This window comes from Danio rerio, chromosome 6 (genome assembly GCF_052040795.2).
Source record: "Danio rerio strain M-AB ecotype USA chromosome 6, GRCz13ab, whole genome shotgun sequence".
Lineage (NCBI taxonomy): Eukaryota > Metazoa > Chordata > Actinopteri > Cypriniformes > Danionidae > Danio > Danio rerio.
In genome coordinates this window covers 57055007-57082429 of record NC_141026.1, presented here as the reverse complement: position 1 = coordinate 57082429, position 27423 = coordinate 57055007, and the positions used below count along the sequence as shown (strand labels likewise).

The window sequence follows — 27423 nt, the reverse complement described above, 5'->3', positions numbered from 1 at the left end:
CCAGCGGAGAAATTAAAATGGTCGTGCCCAACTGAGTCTGGTTCTCTCAAGGTTTTTTTTTTCTTCACTCCCATCAGGTGAAGTTTTTTTTCCCTCTCCGCTGTCGCCACTGCCTCGCATGGTTCAGGATTGGTAGAGCCACGCATCGATGAATTGGCTCTTCAGTGTTTGAACTCTCAGTAATGATTAAATCACACTGAACTGAGCTAAACTGAACTGAACTGAACTTAAACACTAAAACCTGAACCACACTGTTCCAGTTACTGAACCACACTGTTCCAGCTACTATGACCATTTATGTGAAGCTGCTTTGACACAATCTACATTGTAAAAGCGCTATACAAATAAAGCTGAATTGAATTGAATTGAATGTTGTGTGCACTTAATTGTGCTCTCAAACCATTCAAGTTGCCTTCAGTTTTCCAAGTGAGTGAAATTATATACTTATATACCATCTCTATAAATGTATTTGTTTTATTTAAGATCATTTATCATTTACATTTTTCTTTAGAGCTGTAATTCACTCCAGAATCTGACAGATTGATCAGCTGTAGGCTCTAGAACAGTCATCTGAAGCGTTGTCATACAGTCTTATGCCTAGATTTCATCAACAGCCTTGCATTTACTAACACATACTATATTTGAATTGTTTGCGTTTTCCTACATGTTTGAGTTTCTTTCTTCTGTTGAACACAAAAGAAGATATTTTGAACCATTGACATCCATAGTAGGGGGAAAATTGCAATGGAAGTCAATAGCCACCAGTTTAAAATACACCCCAAGACATGCTGGGTAATTTAAACCCAAATTGGGTAAAATATGGACTAACTCATGGATTGGGTTAAATTTGGTTTAATTTATTTATTCATTCATTTTCTTTTCGGCTTAGTCGCTTTATTAAACAGAGGTCGGCACAACAGAATGAACAACTCATCCGGCAAATGTTTTACGCAGCGGATGCCCTTCCAGCCGCAACCCAACACTTGGAAACACCCACACACTTTTGCAAAGACTCACACACTACGGTCAATTTAGTTCATTTATTTCACCTATACCACATGTCTTTGGACTGTGGTGGAAACTGGAGCACCCAGAGGAAACCTACGCTTAGACAGGGAGAACAAGCAAACTCCACATCGAAATGCCTACTGACCCAGCTGGGACTTGATCCTACAACTTTCTTGCTATGAGGCGATTGTGCTACCCACTGTTAGTCTATATTACACCCAGAATTTAGTTAAAATATAATATAATAATTAACGCAGTTTGTTTAGAGTATACCTTCCTTTGTGTTCAACAGAACACAGAAACTCAAACCTGTTTGTATCAACCCTATCCGACCTCAGCCTTACCCAAATCAAATAATGCAGTTAATTAATATTACCCTGTAGTTTAATTAATATTAACCCTGTAACAAGGACATCTTAAAATTAAGTGCAACCAAATAATGTTATTACTGACCATTGGTGAGTAGAGCTGTCAATCAAGATCAAAACTATCACATACAGTTCAGTTGAGAGTAAAAATGGTCGCTGGTTCGAGCCTCAACTGGGTCAGTTGGCATCTCTGTGTGGAGTTAGCATGTTCTCTCGTGTTTGCATGGGTTTCCTCTGGGTGCTCTGGTTTCGCCCACAAGTCCAAAGATATGCGCTATAGGTGAATTGGGTAGGCTAAATTTTCCGTATTGTGTGTGTGTGAATGTGAGAGTGTATGGGTGTTTCCTAGTGATGGGTTGCAGCTGGAAGGGCATCCACTGTGTAAAACATATGCTGGATAAGTTGGCGGTTTATTCTGCTGTGGCAACCCCTGATTAATAAAGGTTACTAAGCTGAAAAAAAAATGAATGAATGAATGAATGAATGAAAGCCTTACTTGATTTATCTTGGCTGGAACAAACTGTTTTTACATTTTAAGGTCAATACAAATACTATTAGCCACCTTAAGCATTTCTTTTCAATTATCAAAAGAACAAACTATAATGTTTAGAAATGTGTTGAAAAATTTTTCTTTCCATCAAACAGAAATTGGGGAAAGATTATATAAAACATAATTGAACGGGAGGGCTAATGATTCTGTACTCATGATGAGCAGAAATACTTCAAAAAGGCCAAAAGCAGAAGTCATTAATGTACATGTACTTACGTTTGACCTCCAGTTTACAGGTGACCACAGCCTCTCCGTGCTCATTCTTGGCCCTGCAGCTGTAGACGCCGCCGTCAAAGTTGCCAGGTTTGCGGATCTCTAGAGAGCAGATGCCCTGGTTGTTGATCTGCCTGAACTTGGGGTCGTCACCAATAATCATCTGATTCTTCAACCACTCGATCTTGGGCTGCAAACAAAGCAGAACAATTATGTTACGTGCCACACATGGAGGAAGATGTTAGGAACGAGCCATTTCTCACAATGATCAACAGTGTGATTCAAAAATGCATTTTTATCCACAGCGCCACGTGGGAAGTGAACTGAAAATGTGTTTGTGTTTTAAGTGGCTAAATTTCCTACATGTACTAGCTGTCAAACATTTGAAATGGTGTTGTGTTTTTGGAAAGTCTCTCTTTAAAGTTGCATTTATTAGTATTTGTATTTTAAAATGCTGTTAAAGAGGCCCTATTATGCTTTTAAAAAAGGTCAATATTTTGTTTAGGGGGTCTCCAACAACAGGCTGATATGCTCGCAAGTTCAAAAAACACATTCATTAGCTGCATCTCAAATGTCACACTATGCACTCATGCACTATCTACTTATGAACTTACAAACTCAACAGCATATTATATGACTGTGGTGTTGCAGCCGAGGGAGGAGATTAAGGCACGCAGAAAGGCACGTCGAAACGGTGGGTGGGGAGGACTAGCCAGAAAAGTGCAGAACAGCAAAACCGTGCAAAAATGTATAAAACATATAATGTATAAAAGGTATAATAAAAAAATCTAATGAATGTTTTGAGCTGCAACTTTACAGACACATTCTGGAGACGCAAATGATTCATAATAAATCTGAAAAAAAAGGTAACCTAGGTGCATTTTAAGTAACATAATGTGATGGTTGTTGTGTGATTCTAATCTAAGCTTTGACCATCTTATCCGGTTTGTTTTAGATTAGATTGACGTTTTGTTAGATTAGTTTGAGTGTTTTGAGTTTTGTAGCTTAATTAGTTTAATTTGGGTGTCGTGTACACTGAAGATCTCGGTTTTTATTTCGTTTTTCTTTTTGACGCCTAGTTTAGACTTTAGATTTAAGGATTGTTTTGTTTTGCTAATTTCTTTGATTTGGCTTACACTCATAGTTTTTGTTCAAAGATAATTGTAAATGTTTGTTTCTTTTTCCATTTATTACTGTTACATAATAATTGCTTCAACTATTGAGTAAAAAGCTTAAATAGAGAATTGATTCCTGCCTCAACATTACACCTATCTGCTATCTGAACATGCAGCTCAACTCCTTGTTCAAGCTCTTGTTCTCTCCAGACTGGACTATTGCAATTCTCTACTAGCCGGGCTCTTAGCTAGCTCTATCAAACCTCTTCAGATGCTCCAGAACGCAGCAGCACGAGTGGTCTTTACCTAAAAGAGCACATGTCACTCCGCTGCTCATCCGTTTGCACTGGCTGCCAGTTGCTGCTCGCATCAAATTCAAAGCTCTGATGTTTGCTTACAAAGCGATTTCTGGCTGCGCCTCTTCTTATCTGCTCTCACTTCTGCAGATCTATGTGCCCTCCAGATACTTGCGTTCTGTGAATGAACTTCGCCTCGTGGTTCCATCCCAAAGAGGGAAGAAATCACTTTCCCGAACTCTCGCATTCAATCTGCCCAGTTGGTGGAATAAACTCCCTAACTGCATCAGAACGGCAGAGTCACTCGCTGTCTTCAAGAAACGACTAAAAACTCAACTATTTAGTCTCCACTTCCCTTACTAATATGCAATTCCCTCTCTGACTCCTCTACTAACTAAAAAAAAAAACACTAATGTTTTGCTTCTTACACTTTCTTTACATACCTGAAACTTGCCTATAGCACTTATTCATTGTTGCTCTTATAGTTATGTAAATTGCTTTCTTGTCCTCATTTGTAAGTCGCTTTAGATAAAAGCCTCTGCTAAATGACTAAATGTAAATGTAAATACATCTGTCTCACCTAAACATTACAGCATCCCACTAAAACACGTAACAACTGTAAAACCCAAAAAAGTTAAGGTAACTCAAACCATTTGAGGAAACCGATTGCAACAAACCATTTAAGTTCAAAAACTAATCGATCACACTTTACAAAAAGGTTCATTAGTTAATGCTAATTAATGCATTTACTAACATGAACAAACAATGAACAATACATCTACTACTGTATTTGTTCATGTTAGTTAACGTTAGTTAATGAAAATACAGTAGTTCATTGCTAGTTCATGTTAACTCATGGTGCATTAACTAATGTTAACAAGCATGGACTTGGAAGTTAATAATGCATTAGTAAATGTTCAATAATGATTAATAAATGCTGAACATGTGTTGTTCATGATTAGTTCATGTTAGTAAATGCATTAACTAATGAACCTTATTGTAAAGAGTTACCAACTAATCCTAATGAGTACTGTGAGCTTAATCTATTTGAGTAAATGAAGCAATTTGAGGACAGTAAAACCCAATAAATGAAGTGAACTCAAACCAACTGAGTACTGTAAAACCCAATAAGTTAAGGCAACTTAAACCGTTTGAGGAAACGACTGCTATCACTGAAAAAAAGTGTTGCATGCAGAACTGATGCAAACAATTTATTTGTGTGGAATTTAAACAAACAAATTAAGTTTAATCATGTTCAGCTTAATTTGTTTGTTTAAATTCAACACAAATAAATTGTTTACAACCACTTAACGTAACAAAATTGAGTAAATGCAAGGAATCCGCTCTGAATAATTTTTTTCAGTAACCATTTGAGTTAATAAACTAATCTAAATGAGTACTTTGAACCTATTTAGGTTGAAGTAATGAGGTATTTAATTAACTCATCACCTTTAACACTGAGTTCAAAACTCTTCAATTGAGTAGAATTAACTTTCAGTCAATTTTAAGTAAACTCAACTCATTTCATTAGATTAAGTATGTATGCAAAACAATTCCAAAATCCCATCAAGTAGTTTAATAGTAATGTAAAGTGCTGTACTTTCATGAACACAACATCGTATTGCCACTAGGTGTTCTATTCACTCACTATAGCCATTTTTATTTGCATTTGGCCCTTGGTGAGTGTTAAGTTTGGATGCTGATCTTTGCTATGCACACTTTCACTGTCATGGCCTCCGCATATCAGTGTTTGGAAGCTCATCCCTTCATAGTGATGCAGGAATCCCACTTATCCCGCTCACGCTGTCCCTCGTCTAGTTATCTTTCCCACTAGGAGTTGCACTATCTGTGCTGGTATGCTAGTGCTGGATTCCTACACTTCACTGCTCGCTCGCTCAAATCCAGACTGGTCAACAGCTCTTGATGGATTGATTCATGCACATAATATCAGCACCATATCTGCATTTATTTAATACTAGCATGAGGCTTGTTGGTTCATTATGATTAAATGGTTTTAACAGTTAGACCTGGAGGAGGTTATACAGAAATAAACATTAATAGTACACTGTAAAACCCAAAAAGTTAAGGCAACTCAAAGCATTTGAGGAAACCAATTTCAACAGACTTTTTGGGCTCTGACGGTCCATGTGCAGAGCGCAAAACGCAGGGCGCAAACGCTTTCAGGGCATGTGAGGACGCGTTTTTGCTAATTTAAGGACGGGAAATCTGCCTTGCGCCGTGGCGCGGGGTCTAAAAGGGTTGAGTTTATTTTCTTGAGTTATAGGTGTGTTTTGAGAATAAACCAATTAGAGTCAATTAGAGTAAATGCGCATTTCACTAGCAAACAGTAAACAGTTAACAGTTTTTTAACAGAAAACTGTTAAACAGAGCATCTACTGCGTGAGAATGAGAGGTAATGGAACTACTTTCACATTCGCTCTTGGATAGGGAAACCTTTACGCACAGACATCAATTAGTCTATAAATAAATACTTTTGTTTGTTGAGCGCAAATATTCGTTTCAAAACTATTTCTAAATTCAGTTCTAATTTCCAGCAAACGAATAAATGAACAATAATGACCAAGTGTGCTCAAAAACCTGAGTTATATCCTAAAACACATGCTGTGCCCCATATGGTCTAAAACCTGACAGGTGGGCAAATCTAAGCTTGTTTTTAATAAAACAAATATAAATATGGATACAATAAAAAAATACTGCTAATAATAATAACATTATACAAAAGCAAATTGTTATGAAAGAACTGAAAAAGCCTCCCGAGATGAAGAAGACATAAAAGCAGTGATTTTTTATATTTATGTAGGCTAGAAAATAATATGTTTTGTAATATTTTAATCCTTTATATTTATATCCTATATCTATTCTTATTATATCCCTAATATTTAATTTTTTTCATATGTAAAGATATTTGCCTATTGCTCTCTTCTGCGTATTAAGCAGTGTGTAAGCGAGGTGCAACTCTGCGCCGGAGTTTAGACCGGGTTAGTTTTGGTCTAATGAAAAATCTATTATAGTTTCTCAAAATAGCAACGCGTCAGCGGTCTGCCTCAGAACGCCTTTCTTTTTAGACCAGAACGCCTATGGGCGCAAAAATGAGCGCTAATGCATTTGCTATTTAAACAGCGTAACACAACGCCTCAAAACGACTCTTGCGCCAAGCTGAAACTACCAAAAGACTATTGCGCCGCCCCACACTGCGCTGGGTGTATGATAGGGCCCTTTAAGTTCAAAAACTAACCCTAATGAGTGCTGTAAACTTAATCTATTTGAGTAAACGAAGCAATTTGAGGACAGTAAAACCCAATAAATGAAGAGAACTCAAACCAACTGAGTACTGTAAAACAGTACTCAAAAAAAGGAAAACAGGAAACAGATTGCTACAAACCATTTGAGTTAAAAAACTAATCTATATGAGTACTGCGAACCTACTCCACTTACTTTGAAGTAATGAGATATTTAATTTACTCATTACCTTCAAAACTTCTTTCAAATGAGTAGAATTAACTTTCAGTCAATTATGAGTTGACTACACTTATTATATTTAATCAAGTTGACTGTTGGATTTTACAGTGTTTTTGTGTTTTTTTTCTTCATCCTCAATATCTAGTTTTTTTTCTTTCTAATTTTCTTTTATTTTTACCTGAAATCTTCAAAACTTCAAGTCTTTAGCTAATGCTCAAGTGCTTTTGCTGCTTGCACAGGTTGATATGATTGCTGCCTGAAGAGATATAGCTGCAGCCAGAAGTTCATGAGAATTATTTATAGTATGTATTAAATTACAAATTAAATAATATTTTATTAAAGTCTACCCCTATGCCAGCCCTAAAGCCTTACATCAATCTAAATACAGTAATTACAATGACAAATATTTATATTATTTATTTAATGACCCATTAATTGTATTTTATTAACATCTACCCCTACATCAGCCCTAAACCAAACCCTAACAGTAATGTAAAAACCGTAATTAAACAGAGTATTATTCATATTATTTATTAAAGTACTCTTTAAAATGTATTTTATTAACATCGATCCCTACCCCAACCCCAAACACAACCATCACAGTAAACTAAAAATAGTAATTATACCAAGTTTTAATCATGTTGTTTATTAAACTACCCAATAAATTGTATTTTATTAATGTCTACATCTACCCAAACCCTAAACTAAACCCTCACAGTAATGTAAAAAAAGTCATTATACCAAGTATTATTCATATTATTGATTAAATTACCCATTAAATTGTATTTTATTACGTCTACCCCTACCCAAACCCAAAACGCAACCATCACAGTAATGTAAATACAGTAATTATGCCAGGTATTATTTACATTATTTATTATTCTATTCATTAAATAGTATTTTATTAACGTCTATGTCTACCCAAACCCTCAACCCAACTCTTACAGTAATATAAATAACGGTAAAAACCGTAATTATACAGAATATTATTCATATGATTTATTAAATTACCCTTTAAAATCTACTTTATTAACATTGATCCCTACCCCAACCCCAAACCCAACCATCACAGTAATCTAAAAATAGTAATTATGTATTATTCATGTTATTTATTAAACTACCCATTAAATTGCATTTTATTGATGCCAACATCTACCCAAACCCTAAACTAAACCCTCACAGTAATGTAAAAACGGTAATTATACCAAGTATTATTCATATTATTGATTAAATTACCCATTAAATTGTATTTTATTAAGTCTACCTCTCCCCTACCATCACAGTAATGTAAATACAGTAGTTATAACAAGTATTATTCATATTATTTATTATTCTACTCATTAATTGTATTTTATTAACGTCTGTCTACCCAAACCCTCAACCCAACTCTTACAGTAATGTAAATACAGTAATTATACAGAGATTTATTTATATTATTTATTACATTACCCATTAAATTGCATTTTATAAACATCTACACCTACCCCTACACTCACAGTAATTTAAGAATATGAATTATTGTTGTACAGTGTCGCATAAATGATGCTATATTAATGTGAGTATCTGCAGCTGTATCCCTTCTAGAATCTACTTGTTGATACCCTTGTACACCTTTCAGCCAACATCAATATTACAGCCTAAAGGTGAATTTCTATACAACTAGACACAAATGGCTATAAGAGTTATAAAATGGGTAACACTTCATTTTGATGGTCCAGTTGAATATTAGTAGACTGTCTGCTTAATATCTGCTGATACTGCTCCTTCAACAGACATTTAACTGACTATATGAAACTTTGTAAGTGCATGTCAACTTACACTAACCCTAACCTAACAGTCTACTTATAATCTAATGAGAATTAGTTGGCTTGTAGATGCAGTGTAACAGACCGTCAATTTAAGTGTGACCAAAAATGGCCCTGCTAATGAACGCCCCGTACCTTAGGGAATCCCCTGACGGCGCAAAGCAGCTTGGTGTTGTATCCGACAGTAGTGCTGCGGTCCTGCATGGGGGTGGTGAATTTGGGGGCCTCGCTGAAATCGTGCTCCTTGTACACTGGAGGCTTGTAGTCGATGCCTGAAACATGAGCATGAAGATCAGTTTAGTAACAATCAGTTTGACAGAAAGACACTGCAAGACGTTTCTTTGTTTCTGTAGAAAAAGGCACCAACAATCATAGGCTTGATTTACAGAGAATGCAAGAACTGATCAAATGACAGTAAAAGTTAAAATTATTCACCCTCCAGTGAATTATTGTTTTCTTTCAAATATTTTCCAAATGATGTTTAATCATTCATTCATTTTCTTGTCGGCTTAGTCCCTTTATTAATCCGGGGTCTCCCCAGCGGAATGAACCTCCAACTTATCCAGCACATTTTTACGCAGCGGATGTCCTTCCAGCCACAACCCATCTCTGGGAACCAAATGATGTTTAACAGAGCAAAATAATTTTTCACAGTTATCCTATAATATTTTTTCTTCTGGAGAAAGTCTGATTTGTTTTATTTTGCTAAAATAAAAGCAGTTTTTATTTTTTTGATACCTTTTAAGGTCAATATTATCAGCCCACTGATCAATCATGATCTTGATTCACAGAGCATGCAAGAACTGATCACAGGCCCGGATAGGCTAATCGGGAGGACCGGGAGAAATCCCAGTGGGCCGGTCCGTTTTTTGGCCGCGAGGGCCGGTGTCTCTAGCTGCTTGCACTCTCAGCAGTCGCACTTTTTTTCATTTTTTTATTTATTTGACCATAGCCTCACTCTTTTTATTCATTATTTTGCCGCAGCTCCGCGCTTTTTATTTATTTTCTCGCAGCCCCGTGAGCAAAATGCAGCCTGCAGGTTAATGATGACGTAACTATTATTTAACCCCAAACAGCGGCACCTTAGTGAATATAAGAATTAGAATAATTAATATTAATGAATATTACACCTGCTCATTGAAAATCAGATGATTCACTTCATTAATAAATCTGCCTTTGTGGTCCAGTGGTCAGCATGTTGCGTTACCACACTGCAGGACCAGAGTTCAATCCTTACCTATCTAATTGAATTTATTCATTTATTTTTTCATTTTTATTGTTAAGACATATAATACTGTTTGGGTTGTTGAACATTTCAACTTATAAAGCAGCTGTTTTCTTGAAAAATACGTGATCGTGTCATTAGAAACTGAATTGGAAATGACGTTATTTTAATATAGTCAGTCGTGAACTGAGGTGGGCCGGTCTAAGGCTTGAAACTCCAGAGCTGAAAAGAAGTCCCACACCGGCCCTGACTGATCAAACAAACAAACAAACAAACAAACAAACAAACAAACAAACAAACAAACAAACAAACAAACAAACAAACAAACAAACAAACAAACAAACAAACAAATAAATAAATAAATAAATAAATAATTAATTAATTAATTAATTAAATAAATAAATAAATAAATAAATAAATAAATATATTGTCATGTAGATCAGTGGTTCTCTAAGTGGGGGTCGTGGGACAATGAAGGGGGTCGCCTGGTGCTTTTCAAAAAATCTATTTCTTTTTATTAAACCATAAGAATTACCATATTTTATCCATAACCTATTGAAGAAAAAAAATAGTTGTTTATAGTTACTATATACTATATAATTACAATAGTAGCTTATAGTTAGGCCCACTCAGAATCTGAGCACGCAGAATTCCGCAGATTTTCCGCAGATTTCCACCGTTTTTTAGCCCATCATTAATTGTTTATTTACTTGAGTAAATGTGTGTAAATCTTTATTCATTCAGTTTTTTAATTAATTTCAGTAATATTATTGATTAATATGAAAATGTTCATCTGATTTATGTACAATGCAGTTGTACAGTCATATTTTCTGTCTTTTAGTAGATAAATTATTTGACAAACTTGCTTTACTTACCAAATAAAGTGAATCTAATCAAATTTGCATTTTAAACATTAAATAAAAGTTAAAAATATATTATTATCGTACTGTACCTCTCAGTGGAAAAGCGTTATAATATGCAGTAAGTTACTGTAAAAAGTTTTAAAAGGACCCACAATGCAGTGCAAATTACAGTAGTCAACTTTAAAGAATGTATGTGGTATTATACTGAATGTTTTTGCAGTAAACAACTGTATAATTGCAGCAAAGCCTTTAAATGTCACTTTAAGCTGAATACTAGTATCTTGAAAAATGTCTAGTCAAATATCATGTGCTGTCATCATGACAAGGATTAAAATGAATTAAAAATGAGCGATTAAAACTATTATGTTTAGAAATGTATATGAGAAGCTGGTTTACCTGTCTTCTGGATGGTTGCTGAGGTCTTTGTAGTGGTGGCTTCTTGGCTGATTCCACACTTGTTCTCAGTGAAGACCCTGAAGATGTAGGTGTTTCCCATGATCAGGTCTGAAATGGTGGCATTCAGTCTGTGATAATGCTCCAGTACTGTGAACCAGTCCTGAGAAGAGACCACAACACCAGTCAGTCAACTCCACCACTGCACAATGCATGTGTCTATTTACTTGACTATAGAAATAAGGTTGATAAAGAGACATTGTTTTGTTTTTTAAAACCCACCATTGGTTGAACAAACACACAACTCACACCACTGGTAGAGTCAGTCAGTGCTGTTCTGTAGATTTACACTGCAATAAATGCTTTCTATTATTCATTCATTTTCCTTCAGCTTAGACCCTTATTTATCAAGGGTTGCCACAGTGGAATGAACCGCCAACTACTCCAGCATATGTTTTACGCAGCGGACGCCCTTCCAGCTGCAACCCAGTACTGGGACTACATACACTATGGTCAGTTTTGTTTATTCAATTCAGCTATAGCACATGTGTTTGGACTGTGGGGGAAACCGGAGCATCCGGAGGATTCCCACTTCAACATGGGGAGAACATGCAAACTCCACACAAAAATGCCAACTGACCCAGCTGGGACTCAAACCTGAGACCATTTAACAGTTCAAAAATCTTTTCAAATGAGTAGAATTAACTTTCAGTCCATTTTGAGTTAACTACACTCATTTCATTTGATAACGTTGACTGTTGGGTTTTACAGTGTGGTACTTCAAGGCACTTTCTGGAATGACACAGTGGGCATGTTTTTGAAAAGCGATTGTAGTGGCACAATGTCTAAAAAATGCAACTTTTGTCATAAATGTTATTAAATTTGTAGATATAACAAAGAATGTTAGCATATAATAATATTTTTTACTTTATTTATATAATTAAGGGTGCAACTTTGGTTTGAAAATGTTTAGGTTGAACAATTGGGGAGATAATTTGTGATTTAATCCCCTTTTCTGCATTCACATATATTTAATCACTATAGAGTGATAGAAAATTTAAGAAAAGATAGGTTAATTAAACAATCTTAAAGGGATAGTTCACCAAAAAAGTTAAATTGTGCTAGAATTTACTTACACTTGTTTAAAGTCTTTAGGATTTTGGAGAATGAAAACCTGTAACCATTGAGTCTTATAGTATTTGTATTTCCTAATTCGGAAGTCAATGGTTAGAGGTTTTCATTCTCCAAAATCTTAAAGATTTGAAACAAGTGTAAGTGTAAAGTGTAAACATCTAAACAAGTAAATAAGTAAAGTGTATGTGTAAAGTGTAAATATCTAAACAAGTAAAATGTAAGTGTAAAGTGTAAATATCTAAAAGAGTAAACAAGTAAAGTGTAGGTTTAAAGTGTAAATATCTAAACAAGTAAAGTTTAGGTGTAAAGTGTAAATATCTAAACAAGTAAACAAGTAAAGTGTGTGTGCAAAGTGAAAATATCTAAACAAGTAAAGTGTAAGTGTAAAGTGTAAATATCTAAATAAGTAAAATGTAAGTGTAAAGTGTAAATATCTAAACAAGTAAAATGTAAGTGTAAAGTGTAAATATCTAAACAAGTAAACAAGTAAAGTGTAAGTGTAAAGTGTAAATATCTAAGCAAGTAAAGTTTAGGTGTAAATTGTAAATATCTAAACAAGTAAACAAGTAAAGTGTAAGTGTAAAGTGAAAATATCTAAACAAGTAAAGTGTAAGTGTAAAGTGTAAATATCTAAACAAGTAAAATGTAAGTGTAAAGTGTAAATATCTAAACAAGTAAACAAGTAAAGTGTAAGTGTAAAGTGTAAATATCTAAGCAAGTAAAATGTAAGTGTAAAGTGTAAATATCTAAACAAGTAGACAAGTAAAGTGTAAGTGTAAAGTGTAAATATCTAAACAAGTAAAATGTAAGTGTAAAGTGTAAATATCTAAACAAGTAAAATGTAAGTGTAAAGTGTAAATATCTAAACAAGTAAAATGTAAGTGTAAAGTGTAAATATCTAAACAAGTAAACAAGTAAAGTGTAAGTGTAAAGTGTAAATATCTAAGCAAGTAAAGTTTAGGTGTAAATTGTAAATATCTAAACAACTAAACAAGTAAAGTGTGTTTGCAAAGTGTAAATATCTAAACAAGTAAAGTGTAAGTGTAAAGTGTAAATGTCTAAACAAGTAAAATGTAAGTGTAAAGTGTAAATATCTAAACAAGTAAAATGTAAGTGTAAAGTGTATATATCTAAACAAGTAAAATGTAAGTGTAAAGTGTATATATCTAAACAAGTAAACAAGTAAAGTGTAAGTGTAAAGTGTAAATATCAAAACAAGTAAAATGTAAGTGTAAAGTGTAAATATCTAAACCAGTAAAATGTAAGTGTAAAGTGTAAATATCTAAACAAGTAAAATGTAAGTGTAAAGTGTAAATATCTAAACAAGTAAAATATAAGTGTAAAGTGTAAATATCTAAACAAGTAAACAAATAAAGTGTAAGTGTAAAGTGTAAATATCTAAGCAAGCAAAGTTTAGGTGTAAATTGTAAATATCTAAACAAGTAAACAAGTAAAGTGTAAGTGTAAAGTGAAAATATCTAAACAAGTAAAGTGTAAGTGTAAAGTGTAAATATCTAAACAAGTAAAATGTAAGTGTAAAGTGTAAATATCTAAACAAGTAAAATGTAAGTGTAAAGTGTAAATATCTAAACAAGTAAACAAGTAAAGTGTAGGTTTAAAGTGTAAATATCTAAGCAAGTTTAGGTGTAAATTGTAAATATCTAAACAAGTAAACAAGTAAAGTGTAAGTGCAAAGTGTAAATATCTAAACAAGTAAAGTGTAAGTGTAAAGTGTAAATATCTAAACAAGTAAAATGTAAGTGTAAAGTGTAAATATCTAAACAAGTAAAATGTAAGTGTAAAGTGTATATATCTAAACAAGTAAAATGTAAGTGTAAAGTGTATATATCTAAACAAGTAAACAAGTAAAGTGTAAGTGTAAAGTGTAAATATCTAAACAAGTAAAATGTAAGTGTAAAGTGTAAATATCTAAACCAGTAAAATGTAAGTGTAAAGTGTAAATATCTAAACAAGTAAAGTGTAGGTGTACAGTGTAAATATCTAAACAAGTAAACAAGTAAAGTGTAGGTGTACAGTGTAAATATCTAAACAAGTAAACAAGTAAAGTGTAGGTATACAGTGTAAATATCTAAACAAGTAAAGTGTAGATGTAAAGTGTAAATATCTAAACGAGTAAACAAGTAAAGTGTACGTAGATGTGAAGTGTAAATATCTTTGTGTTCAAGAGAAAAAGGAAACTCATATAGGTTTGGAACCACTTGAGGGTCAGTAAATAATGTCTCGATTAAAAGTTTTTGGGTGAACAATCCCTTTAAATTTTCTACTTGATTTGTAATATGAATTGTGGCTAGACAGCAGCAAAATGAATGTGTAGGGTGTTTATCTGAAAATGTTGATAATAATTTTAATCATTTAAAAGCTTCTCATGATTAAATTTTGGTAATGATAAAAATGTAATATTTACATTCCCAAATGTTATCCCAGCGTGGTTAGAAACTATAAAAATTGGGAATAAATGAACCTCTATCCCCAGTGGTAGTTATGCCCCTGTACAGTATATACATTTTCATGTTCAAATCAATGTTCCTTAACAATTTTTGTATATTGTTGTAACTTCTGTAAATAATCTGCTTCTACACCATTTTCAATGTATTTGTTTGAGCTTGTACCCCTGTCTTTTTGTCGGCCTTCTGGATGGTGTATCCAGTGATTGTTGTGTTTCCATTATCCTTGGGTTCGGTCCATTCCAGAGCAACATTAAATCCCCAGGTGTCCACGATCTTCACGGAGGCAGGAGGTCCAGGCAGCTCTGGTAAACATGTCAACAAGGAAATTGTTAAAAAATACCACAACTTTTTTCTTAAAGGGGTGGCTCACTACGATATCATATTTTAAACTTTATTAAAACTTTAGAGTGTGAACATCTCTGAATGTAAGTTCAATGCAAACAGAGACAGAGAGTTAGCTTAGCAAAGCCTAAAGTGAACGAATTTGGGGACTACAAAAAAAATACATCCGTGCTAGTGAGATCACAAAACACAAAGGGGCGTGGCCAGAGGCACAGTAATGTTATAGCAGAGAAAGCTAAAATGACGCCCAAACACTGCTATTTCCACAGAGCTTCTTCTGTTTCTGTATTTTGGGCTTCCAAAAGACACAAATCAAAGAGAAAAGTGTTAACAGATTAATTTTAATTATGTTCCAGAGAATTATACATAATATATAGCTAACATTTGACAAAGGAGAACTTTCAAAATCTCTTTCTGTTCAGTGCTGAATTCAGCTAAAAATTCCTCAAACTGAAAAAGTTTTAGTTTCAAGAGTTCACACTTGAATGATTCACGCTGATGATTCATTATAAGCAAGTTTGGCATGCTGTCGTCCCAGGCAAGAGCCCTGAGCTCAACAGGTCCTTGAGCCCTGGGCTCCCTCCCGTTTGCAGGGCAAGAGTAGAGCCTTGAGCTCAGGTAGATCTTGTCAACTCCCTTTGATAAGAGCTGATGACTAAAATGAATGCCGAGCTGTTAAAGGACTAGAACATAACATAGAATTTAAGGGCAATTTATTTATTTTATTAGGTAAATATTATATTCAAAGTGTTTCTTTGTGACTTTAATTGTTTAATTACTACTTAACAAAACGTTTACAGCAAAAGAAGTGTTAAAACTGTGAAATTTTAGAAGGACTTTGTGAATATTATTTAATTTGATAATTTGCCTCTGTACTAAGTATAATTTTAATAATAAGTATTATTAAAAAAATTACTTATTTACTATGGACTTGATGTCATCCATTGTTATGATTAATATGTTTGTATTGTTAAAACACAATTATAATAATTAAAAAAAAAATAATTTGTTCACAGCACCAATCTTATCTTGTGGAGCATGTTGATTTACTTTTAATTAGCATCCAATTCTACCACTCACCGATAATCTGCAGAGTTAGCTGGGCCTTGTCCTCAAAGCTGTCCACTTTCACACACATCTCATACACTCCGGAGTCGGCTCTCTCAGCGGCACGGATGAAGAAAATGCTGTCCTTGTCGCTGTTGCGGATGTTCACCTTTTTAGTGTCAATAGGCTGGCCATCCTTTGTCCATGACACAACAGGCTGGGGTTTTCCCTGCAGGTAAGAAAACAATACAAGCGAAGCTGTGAATTAGTATCTCTAAGTCCTAATGTAGATCCAAACGGTACAAAGTAGATTTATATATGATATTTTTTTACTCAGAATTCACTTATTGTTCTGTATTTTTTCTATTTTCTATAGTTTAAATATTCTGAATAATAGCATTGAGCCAACTTGCACCAAGCGGCATATTCAGTCAAGCCTGAAATTATTCATTCTCCTGGCAAATACTGACTTAAAGTTAGGTTCATTCAACTAGTATTGTTTTTTCTTTTTGACCAGAAATTACACAGGCTTCTCCTTAAACATAATATAAGGATGTACAAGAGGCAGCATTGTGGGAAAAAACTCTCAGCTTTTATTTTATGCGCCGGCAGCTAGCTCTCTGCAACTCTCACATGGTCGCCCTCTGAAGCTAAGCAAGGCTGCGCCCAGTCAGTACCTGGATGGGAGACCACATGGAAAAGCTAGGTTGCTGCCGGAAGTGGTGTTAGTGAGGCCAGCAGGGGGCGCTCAACCTGCAGTCTGTGTGGGTCCTAATGCCCCAGTATAGTGGCGGGGACGCTATACTGCTCAGTGAGTGCCGTCTTTCGGATGAGATGTTAAATCGAGGTCCCGACTCTCTGTGGTCATTAATAATCCCAGGATATCCTTCGAAAAAGAGTAGGGGTCGGCATCCTGGCCAAATCTGCCCACTGGCCTCTGTCCATCATGGCCTCCTAACCATCCCCATATTCAATTGGCTTCATCACACTGTCTCCTCTCCACCAATCAGCTGGTGTGTGGTGTGCGGTCTGGCACAAAATGGCTGCCGTCGCTTCATCCAGGTGGATGCTGCACACTGGTGGTGGATGAGGAGATTCCCCCATTGTGTAAAGCGCTTTGAGTGCCCAGAAAAGCGCTATATAAATGTAAGGAATTATTCATTATTATCATTATTATTATTTACATTTGTAAAAAAATATTACATTTTGAAATATTTATTGGCCTATATATTGGTTATCAGTCTCCAAATCTTATTATATCGATATCGATATCAGCCGAAAAAATCAATTTCGGTGCATCCCAGATAGAACTGTACTTCAGCTACAAGATATTTGCCTGTGACACAGCTAAAAGACACAGCACAATCAATCACAAATCACAGTGTTTGTGGGCGGAGCCTCTCTGCAAGTTCACAGCACACTCACAACGAACTATACAAATTAACATCAAATGATTTTGATTTGGTTATAACGCTTCCATTAGCGGAGGTAAATCATCATCACTTTCTGTATAGCTGTTTAGCTCTTCAAAATGAATATTCACACTCACATTAGACACCTAAGCTCACATTAGTCAAAAGCAAATAAGGCACAGAATCAGCCAAGGCAATGCATTAAATACATTACTTATTAACAATAGAAACATTTTATCTGAACATGTAAGAGATTACGTACGCCGAAGGGAATAACAAGGTTGATCTTCTCTCCAACCTTCTTCACGTAGCGCTGCCTCAGGAAGCGTGGTAGACGGATTTTAGGGCGATCTGTAGGAAGAAAAAACGATAGCTTTACTTCTGAATCCCAATTTCCAAGCATTTCTAAGTGATAAAACACACGTTTTTGGTTAATGTTTGTCATGTTCCAGTGATAAAGAATTGCCTGATAAGATAATACTTCTAATTTCTACAACTTTTCTTTAGGAACAAAAATATCTGACTTCAACTTTATTGTGATAATGAATGTTATCAACTAGGATATAATAGTTTGTTACCGTGATAATGTTTTAGCCATATCATTCGACCCTACTTGTGCTTAATATTACATGAAGACAGAACAACCTTTAATAAATACATAAATATATGCTCTAATTAGGTATCAGACTATTTAGTGAACCAAAAGACTGTTGCTAACAATAACATGACCCCAGCATTTCAGAGAGCAAGCTAACTGTAATTTCATCCTTAGCCATAGACAGCCTGGTTCATTTTTAATACCTAAACAGACCACAGCACAGAAATGATCACAACAATTATACCTAACACAGAAAAAAAAGAAATAAAAATCAATGACAAACACTTCTGACTGATTTATGTTAAACTCTAGATGCTAACGCTGATGGTTCTGTCAGACTCATCAGGGATATAAATAGATCAGTCCTTTAACACCCCTGCCACTAATAACTTATGAGCGAGAGATTTAGTTACATGAAAAACTGCTGAATTACACAACAACCACATACTGTACAACAAGATATTTGAAATATAGTATTTTTAAAAATATACCAATGAAAAATAGAAGAAATATATTTGCTAAAACATGTTAAAATATATATTCATTTAAATGTATTATCTCAAAAAATGTTTAGAAAATATACTTTTAAAACTAAATATCCTAAAAAAAAATAAATATCCTAAAAAAACAAAAAAAAACAAACAAAAAAAAAAAAAAAATATATATATATATATATATATATATATATATATATATATATATATATATATATATATATATATATATATATATATATATATATATTCATTATTTTAATTATATAACTATATGCATGGTTAAAATATGTACTCCATATATTATTCCAACTAAGATAAGATAATGGATAATGAAATGAAATGGAATATAATATAGAATACACATTTGTTGTGCAAATGAAGGTTTTATTAATGTTACATGTACATCTACTTTCTCGGATAAAAATTTTAGGGAGGGTAAATTATATTTTTAAAAAGTCTTAGGATATTAATATAATATAATATAATATAATATAATATAATATAATATAATATAATATAATATAATATAATATAATATAATATAAAAAGTTGTATTAATTAACACTCTACTTTAAGGTTGAAAATATATTTTCTTCATCCTAAACCATATTTAAAATATAGAATTTTCTTTACTAAAAAAATATTACAAATAAAACTTAGCCTGAAATTAAAAATATTTTCAATTAAAAACATATAACATATAATTAACATATATTTTTGCCAAGAGAAACTTATTTTGTATCATGGGACCCAAAATGCCACAACAGAACACTTTTTTTAAATGCTGGATGAAAAAAAAAATCTGCATGCAGAATTTGTGTGTTGCATTATAAACGCAATGCAGACTTCTCTCTTAATGTGTTAGCCGCATGCTAACTCCAATAAGCATCAGCATTCCCCTAAATAAACATAGCATCTCCAGTGAGCTAAAAAGTCTCATGGGGTAACCTTATATGCCATCCGACTCCTTATGCGGAGCGAGAACATTCAGGAATGCATCCCACCCTCCATCTCCAACCATTCACACTTGTCGCCATCGCTCCTAAAGGAAGCGGCTTGACACCGGCCCAGGCGGCTCGCTGTCAATGGCTTTGAAACCATGTCAAAACCTCTGCGCATAATCCTTGCTAATGCACAGCGATTACCGACTAACTATTTCCTAAGGATCTGCATCAGAGATTGTTCTTATTGGAAAAGACCATTAACAACATGCATTGAAGAGCAATGATGATGCAGCATGAAGAGCTTCATACGAGATCGGACATTTCTCTCCCCCTCTTTTTGCGTCGACTGGATTCAAGTTACATTCCAGTCCTGCTCCACTTTCCATTCTGCATTTATGATTTCTTTCTTTAGATGCTGCCGGACACTCTTAGGGTGCTTTCACACCTACACTTTTGTTTCGGAACGTATCTCGTTTGCCCAGTTAGCGCGGTTCGATTGGCATATGTGAACAGGGCAATCGCGCTCTGTTCCGCGCCAAAGTAATCGCTCCGAGATCGCTTGAATGAGGTGGTCTCGGCTCGATTGAAACGAACCCTGGAGCGGTTCGATTGTAGTGAGAAAGCGATCCGATCCGAGCGCGGTTGTATCACTGTGTTTTATGGATATGTAATAGGCATATACGGCTATATGAAGAGAGAATTATGATTGGGGTGGGAAGTTTCGCGAGTCTCCGGATGCCCGCAAACGAGTGATGATCTCCCGGTAATCTCGCGTCTCCCTACAGGTCCTCAAATAGGCATCGTCGCGCACCCTTCTCACCCCTCCCCTCCGCATCTCTCCTCAGACACATCGCTCGCGCGCACCCTGTCAATCACCACCAAACCACCACTTCTCCTGACAGCTTAGCGGGACGCTGCAAAATAAACCCTGACACTGACCAATGTGAGGAGAGTTTACTTGCACGTGACTTGTTTAAGCTCTTTTGGTCCGATTAGAAACTTTGCAGTGTGAAAGCGAACCGCTCCAAGAGCAAAGAGCAACAATGTAACAATTGTAATCTCTGTTTCGGAACAACTGAATCGATTCACAGGTGTGAAAGCACCCTTAGAGTATGTAAAGTGACGGCAAGCATTTGCACTAGAAAACTGGTTTGCATAACATCAGGATCGGTTGCAGTGGGTTTGAGATTTTACCGCAACACCTTCTGAAAAACATTCAAGCTATTTAATCTATATAAGATTATGCAACTTGTTGTTTGTTTCGAGCAAACACAAAAATGTTACTATGGCATTCATGATACTGAATCCGGTGCTATCTTATTAATCAATGACTAAAGGTCACAAAAGGTCAAGACAACAAATATTTTAATGTTGCTTTACTGGATTCGTTAATCAACTAAACGATTTAAGTTTTAAATTCTGCAAAAGTGTAATGCATATTAAAACTAAAACTATATGAGGTTATGCAACAACTGCATTTGTTTTCTAGCTAGTTTCAGCTAGCGCAAGAGTTGTTTTGACGTTTTGTGCCACGCTGTTTAAATAGCAAATGCATTTGCACTCATATGTGCACCCATAGGCGTTCTGGTCTAAAAAGAAATACGTTCTGAGGCTCGCTGCTGGTGTGTTGCTATTTTGAGAAACTATAATAGATTTTTCAATAGACCAAAACAAAGCCGGTCTATTGTCCAGTGCAGAGCGCGTTAGTTGTGCGCCTCGCTTACACACTGGTTAATACACACAAGATGTAGAGCAATACACAAATATTTTTACATATGAAATATAATTAAAATATTAAGAATAGATATATGATATAAATATAAAGGATTAAAATATTACAAAACATATTATTTTCTACCCTACATAAATTTAAAAACCATACTTTCATGCCTTTATCATCTTGGGGGGCTTTTTCAGTTCATTCATAGCAATTTGCTTTCGAAAAATGTTATCATTATTAGCAGTATTATTTATTGTATCTATATTTATATTTGCTTTATTAAAAACAAGCTTAGATTTGTCCACCTGCAGGTTTTAGACCATGTGGGGCACAGCATGTGTATTTGAATATAACTCAGTTTTTTTGAGCACACTTCTTTATTATTGTTCATTTATTCGTTTGCTGGAAATCAGAACTGAATTTAGAAATAGTTTTGAAAAAAATCTTTGCGCTTAAACTTAATTAATTATGTGGCCTGATACCGTTTCCTTATTGACGGAAGAGAAAAAGAGAAAGTAAAGAGGCAGATTGGAGGAGGCTCATTCTTCATCCTCGCACTGCACATTCTTCATCCACCTAGCTGCATTCTCACTAGTGAAGCATTTAGCTTTTCCACTTACAAAGTCCGCCATGTAAATAGCAAATGTGCCATGGCGCATCTGACTCTTAAAAGGAATGGGAGATGAGACTCTGATTGATTTATTCGCAAAAAATAGCCATAACTCATTAAGAAAATAAGCTCAACCCTGTTAGACCACACACTGCAGCGCAGAGCGCATTTCTATCATTAAAATAGCAAAAGTGAATTTTGACACGCCCTTAATTCTTTTGCACCCAGCGCTTTAGAGTTTGTACCTAGATCATTAAATTAAAGTCCAATACGTTTATGCACAATACAAGCAATATTAAACCGCAAACGCTCCAAAAGTATAACAAAATGTGATGTTTTAATCATTTTAAAATAAAAGTTTACTAAATCTAAGATCTGAAGCTGCTTTCTAGCAAAATCAAAAGTGTTGCTATGACATTCATGATACCGAATCATGATATTGTATTATCCAGCAATATAATGATAACGATAATTACTGTTGTAAATGTTGTTGATGAAATGTGATAAAAAAACTGAATGATGAACTTGATGTTTGATGAATGAAAACTTGAATATTTACTGTCAATTGTTGTGAAACTTTTTAAGGTAAATACTATTTACTACTTAAAACATAAAACTACTTAAGGATATGCAACAACTGCTTGTTTGATTCTAGCAAAAGGAAAACTCGATATTCATGATATAGAATCCAGTGATATATTATCCAGCAATAATACAAAGATAATTACCATAATACAAGTTTTCCTAATAAAACAATAAAATTAAATACAACCTTTATCCATAATGTAAACAACACTAAACAGTGAAAGCATAATAAACTTCTATTGTTTATTGTCACAACAAAATCTAAAAAAAAATTGTAGTAAAACTATCTAAGTTTATGCAACAATTTTTTTTTCTAGCAAAAGCAAAAAAACGTTACTATGACTTTCATGATACTGACTCCAGTGATATTTTAAACAGTGATATGATATTGTTGATTATTGTGATGCAATTTTTTTTTTTATAACACAATAAAACTCAATATGTTGCTTATTAACAATGCAAACTAAATTAAAAAGCAAATGCACAGTGAACCTTTTCTGTTTGTTGTTGTGACACAAAAAAAGTTGTACTAAAACTATGTAGTTACACAAAATCGTTACTTTGACTTTTATGATACTGAATCCAAAGATATATTATCTAGAAATAATACGATAACAATAATTGTTGTGATACAGATTTTCTTGAAAAAAAAAATTAATATGATGTTTATGCGCAATGCAAACAACAATAAATGGCAAGTGCATAATGAACTTCTAGGGCTCTGTTTTAACGACCCAGGCGCAAAGTCTAAAGCGCAGGGCGCAAAAGCATTAAGGGAGTGTCAGAAAGCAATTTTGCTCTTTTGAGGACGGAAAACTACTCTCTGCGCCGCGGTGCATGGTCTAACAGGGTTGAGCTTATTCTCTTAATGAGTTATGGATGTGTTTTTAGAATAAGCCAATCTTGTCTTGACTCACATTCCCTTTAAGATTCAGTTGCGTTGCGCCATGGCACATGGCATTTGCTACATGAAGGACTTTGTAAATGGAAAAACTGAACGCTTCAATAGCGAGAAAACAGTTAAACAGAGCATCTGCAGTGCAAGGATAAAGGATGAGCCTTCTCCATTCAGCCTCTTTACTTTCTCTTTCTCTCTTTGTGAATAAGGAAACAGTGTTGTACATTCCACTGAAGTCATTCATCAGCCTTCATACTTAATTTAGTTTGTTAAGCACAAAGATTTGTTTCAGTTCAAATTCAGTTCAAATTTCCAGGAAAATAATAATTGATCAATAATAACGAAGTGTGGTCAAAAAACTGAGTTATATCCAAACACACTTACTGTTCTTATGCCCCATATGGTCCAAAACCTGACAGGTGGACAACTGACGCGCTCTGCGCTGGATTTTGGATCTGCTTTTAGCTGGTCAATGGTGTGGTCTATTTTAGTTTCTCAAAATAGCAACACACCAACAATGCGCCTTAGCAAACCTCTTTTCTAGACCAAAACACCCATGAGTCCACACAGTGGCACAAATGGATTTGCTATTTAAACAAAGTGGCAAAAAAAAAAAGGGAAAATTAAGGTTGCGTTGGTCTGAAAACAGCAACATGTCGGGGCAAACACATCTTGTGCCTTATTGCGCCGGGTGTATGGTAGGACCCTTGTCTGTCTGTTCTCAAATAGGCCTGTCATGATAAGGAATTTTTAGTTGTGGGATATATTATCACAGATATTGTTGCGATTAGCAATATTATTGTTGATTTTATAACAGCATAATGATGCAAACAACCATAAACCCTTTTAAATACTGTATTTATCATTCTTAAAGTCATTTAGATTATAAAATTTGATGTTTAAATGGGTAAATGTCAGTTGGGTCAGTTTGCATTTCTGTGTGGAGTTTGCATGTTCTCCCTGTGTTGGCATAGGTTTTCTCCAGGTGCTCTGGTTTCCCCCACAGTCCAGAGACATGCGCTGTAGGTGAATTGGGTAAGCTAATCTGGCCGTGGTATATGTTTGTGAATTAGAGTGTATGGGTGTTTCCCAGATGGAAGGGCATCTGCTGGATAAGTTGGTGGTTCATTCAGCTGTGGCGACCCCTGATTAATAAAAGGGACTAAGCCGAAAAGAAAATGAATGAATGAATTAATGTCCAATTTTAATCTTTAACACCGGTGAGCTAGAACGTAAATGTCATTGCAACATGCCCTTAACATTGTTTGTGAATTTGTAAATGTATATATTGCAATGGCAAAAATTATTAGGGTCATCTCCAAGTTTTGCATGATATGTTGAGATATATTGATTCCTGTGACAGATCTAATCTCAATTCAATATAATGCTTATGCACAATGCAAACTAAAGTAAACTGCAAAAGCAACATTTACTTTCTGTTGAAATAAAATAATGACGTAAGCTTAAGCAACGTCTGCTTTTTTTTCTGCCAAAAGCAATATCATTACAAGTAATTTATGATTTTATTGCCTGTGCTTGATGTGTGTAAGTCTGCAAGGCAACACTTCTTCACACTGAAGCCAGAACCGTGTCAGGTAGATTTATTTAGATGTATTTTTTCCCCAGCTGGCAGTCACTCAGAGCCAATTAGAAAGGCCTGTAGGACAGCATGAGAGGTTTGCTTGACGTGGCACTAATTTCACCTCTCTGGATAGCTCTGAGGTTTGGGATACTTGAGACTCCAGAGACCCCTGATCTTTAGAGCTGCTACATGTCCACATCTGAGCTCCAGCATTTACAGTAATAATGTCCAAAGAAAGCTGGCATGGAAGTAGGACAGAAAGTACAGGCCAACTCATTTATGCCATTTAAACCATTTGGTGGACGTCCTAGTGGTCGAATTTTACAATAAGGTTTTATTAGTTAATGTATTTACTAACATGAACTCATTGTCAACAATACCTGCATTATTATCATCCAAATTCATGCTTGTTCACATTAGTTAATGCACCTGTTAATGACTGTATTTTCAGTAACTAACATGAGTAAATACTAGAATAAATGTATGGTTCATTGTTTGTTTGTGAAAGGTCATCATCATCATCATCATCATCATCTATTTATGATTGTTTATGTGGGGAAACTGCTTCTTTAGGTATAGTATTTTTTTGATGGCTTTTGTTTTGGAATGGGTGTAAATTTGATGTGTATTTTGAAGCATTGTATTTATAACTTATTAATTAACTGTCATAAATTTTTACCATCAGTCCAGAGACTGCAGATGCAAAATAGCCTTTTGAATAACTCTGAAACATTGAAACTAACTAACTAACTAACTAACTAACTAACTAACTAACTAACTAACTAACTAACTAACTAACTAACTAACTAACTAACTAACTAGCTAAAAAATAAATAAATAAACAAACAAATGAATAAAAAATGAATAAATAAAAAATTAAATAAATAAAACAAATAAACAAACAAACAATTAAACAAACAAAGAAACAAATAAATAAATAAATAAATGATTAAACAAACAAACAAACAAACAAATAAACAATTAAACAAACAAACAAACAAACAAATAAATAAATTGATTAATAAATAAATAAACAGATTAAAAAATAAACAAATAAATAAATATATAAACAAACAAAAAACAAAAAACAAAATAATAATAAATAAACAGATAAACAAACAAATAAGTGAATAAACAACTACATAAATAAACAAATAAATAAACTAATAAATAAATATATAAACAAAATAAATAAACAAGTAAATGATTAAACAAACACACAAACAAATAAATAAATAATTGAACAAATAAATAAAACAACTAAATAAATAAATAAACATAAACAAACAAATAAATAAATAAACTAATAAATTAATATATAAACAAACAAAAATAAAAACTAAATAAATAAATAAATAAATAAATAAATAAATAAATAAATAAATAAATAAATAAATAAATAAATAACATACACTGCCTACAAAAGTGTGCGGTTAGTTGGATTGAAAATGATTGAAAATGTGACTGAAAACTTCTATAATGTTAAAACATCTTTTTTTTGTTATTAAATATTTATTGGGAGCAGCTCAGTGGCTTAGTGGTTAGCACTGTCACCTCACAGCAAGAAGGTCGCTAGGTCGAGACCCAACTGGAATAGTTAGTGGTTCATTCCACTATGGCGAAAATGAATGAATGAATAAATAAATAAATAAATAAATAAATAAATACATACATACATACATACATACATACATACATACATACATAGATAGATAGATAGATAGATAGATAGATAGATAGATAGATAGATAGATAGATAGATAGATAGATAGATAGATAGATAGATAGATAGATAGATAGATAGATAGATAGATAGATAGATAGATAGATAGATAGATAGATAGAGATAGATAGATAGACAGACAGACAGACAGACAGACAGACATTGAGCAAGTCCCAACTTCTGCAGCGAGCAACGCCTCTGAAGCGGTGCAAACAGATCCATAACGCAATTTGAGAATGCCAGACGTCACCCATTCAAAGTGAATGGGAAGCATTGAAGCTGACGTCCCGTGTGAATGGGGTGTTACTATGTATGTTAATAAATGTTTTATTAACAAAACTTTATGCAGTTTTCTAATCTAAAGTAAGGACTATGTATGCTTTATAAATAACAAATAAATAAAGTAAAATGAAGTAAAATAAAGTAAAATAAAGTAAAATAAATAAAATAAAATAAAGTTTAAACATCACTGAAAAGCAGGAGTGTCAAAATACAGTATAACAAAATTGGATAAAAACAACAACAATATAATCATTTAACAACATAC

General features: G+C 34.0%; 3 protein-coding genes across 8 annotated transcripts in view; 1 reads left to right on the top strand and 2 right to left on the bottom strand.

The window, feature by feature from the left end:
• Positions 1-27423, top strand: part of slc12a5a (solute carrier family 12 member 5a) — a 2560186-nt gene that overhangs the window by 1520150 nt on the left and 1012613 nt on the right. The window lies entirely within an intron of this gene.
• Positions 1-27423, bottom strand: part of nav1b (neuron navigator 1b) — a 947042-nt gene that overhangs the window by 666402 nt on the left and 253217 nt on the right. The gene's annotated exons all lie outside the window — the stretch shown is intronic.
• Positions 1-27423, bottom strand: part of mybphb (myosin binding protein Hb) — a 53323-nt gene that overhangs the window by 10819 nt on the left and 15081 nt on the right. For 3 of the 6 annotated variants that reach the window (NM_001100137.2, XM_087255001.1, XM_087255002.1), the window contains 6 exon segments: positions 2143-2329; positions 8971-9107; positions 11320-11479; positions 15081-15220; positions 16341-16536; positions 17982-18070. In NM_001100137.2, coding sequence (NP_001093607.1) covers positions 2143-2329; positions 8971-9107; positions 11320-11479; positions 15081-15220; positions 16341-16536; positions 17982-18070 — 909 coding nt within the window. 6 annotated transcript variants of the gene reach the window in all.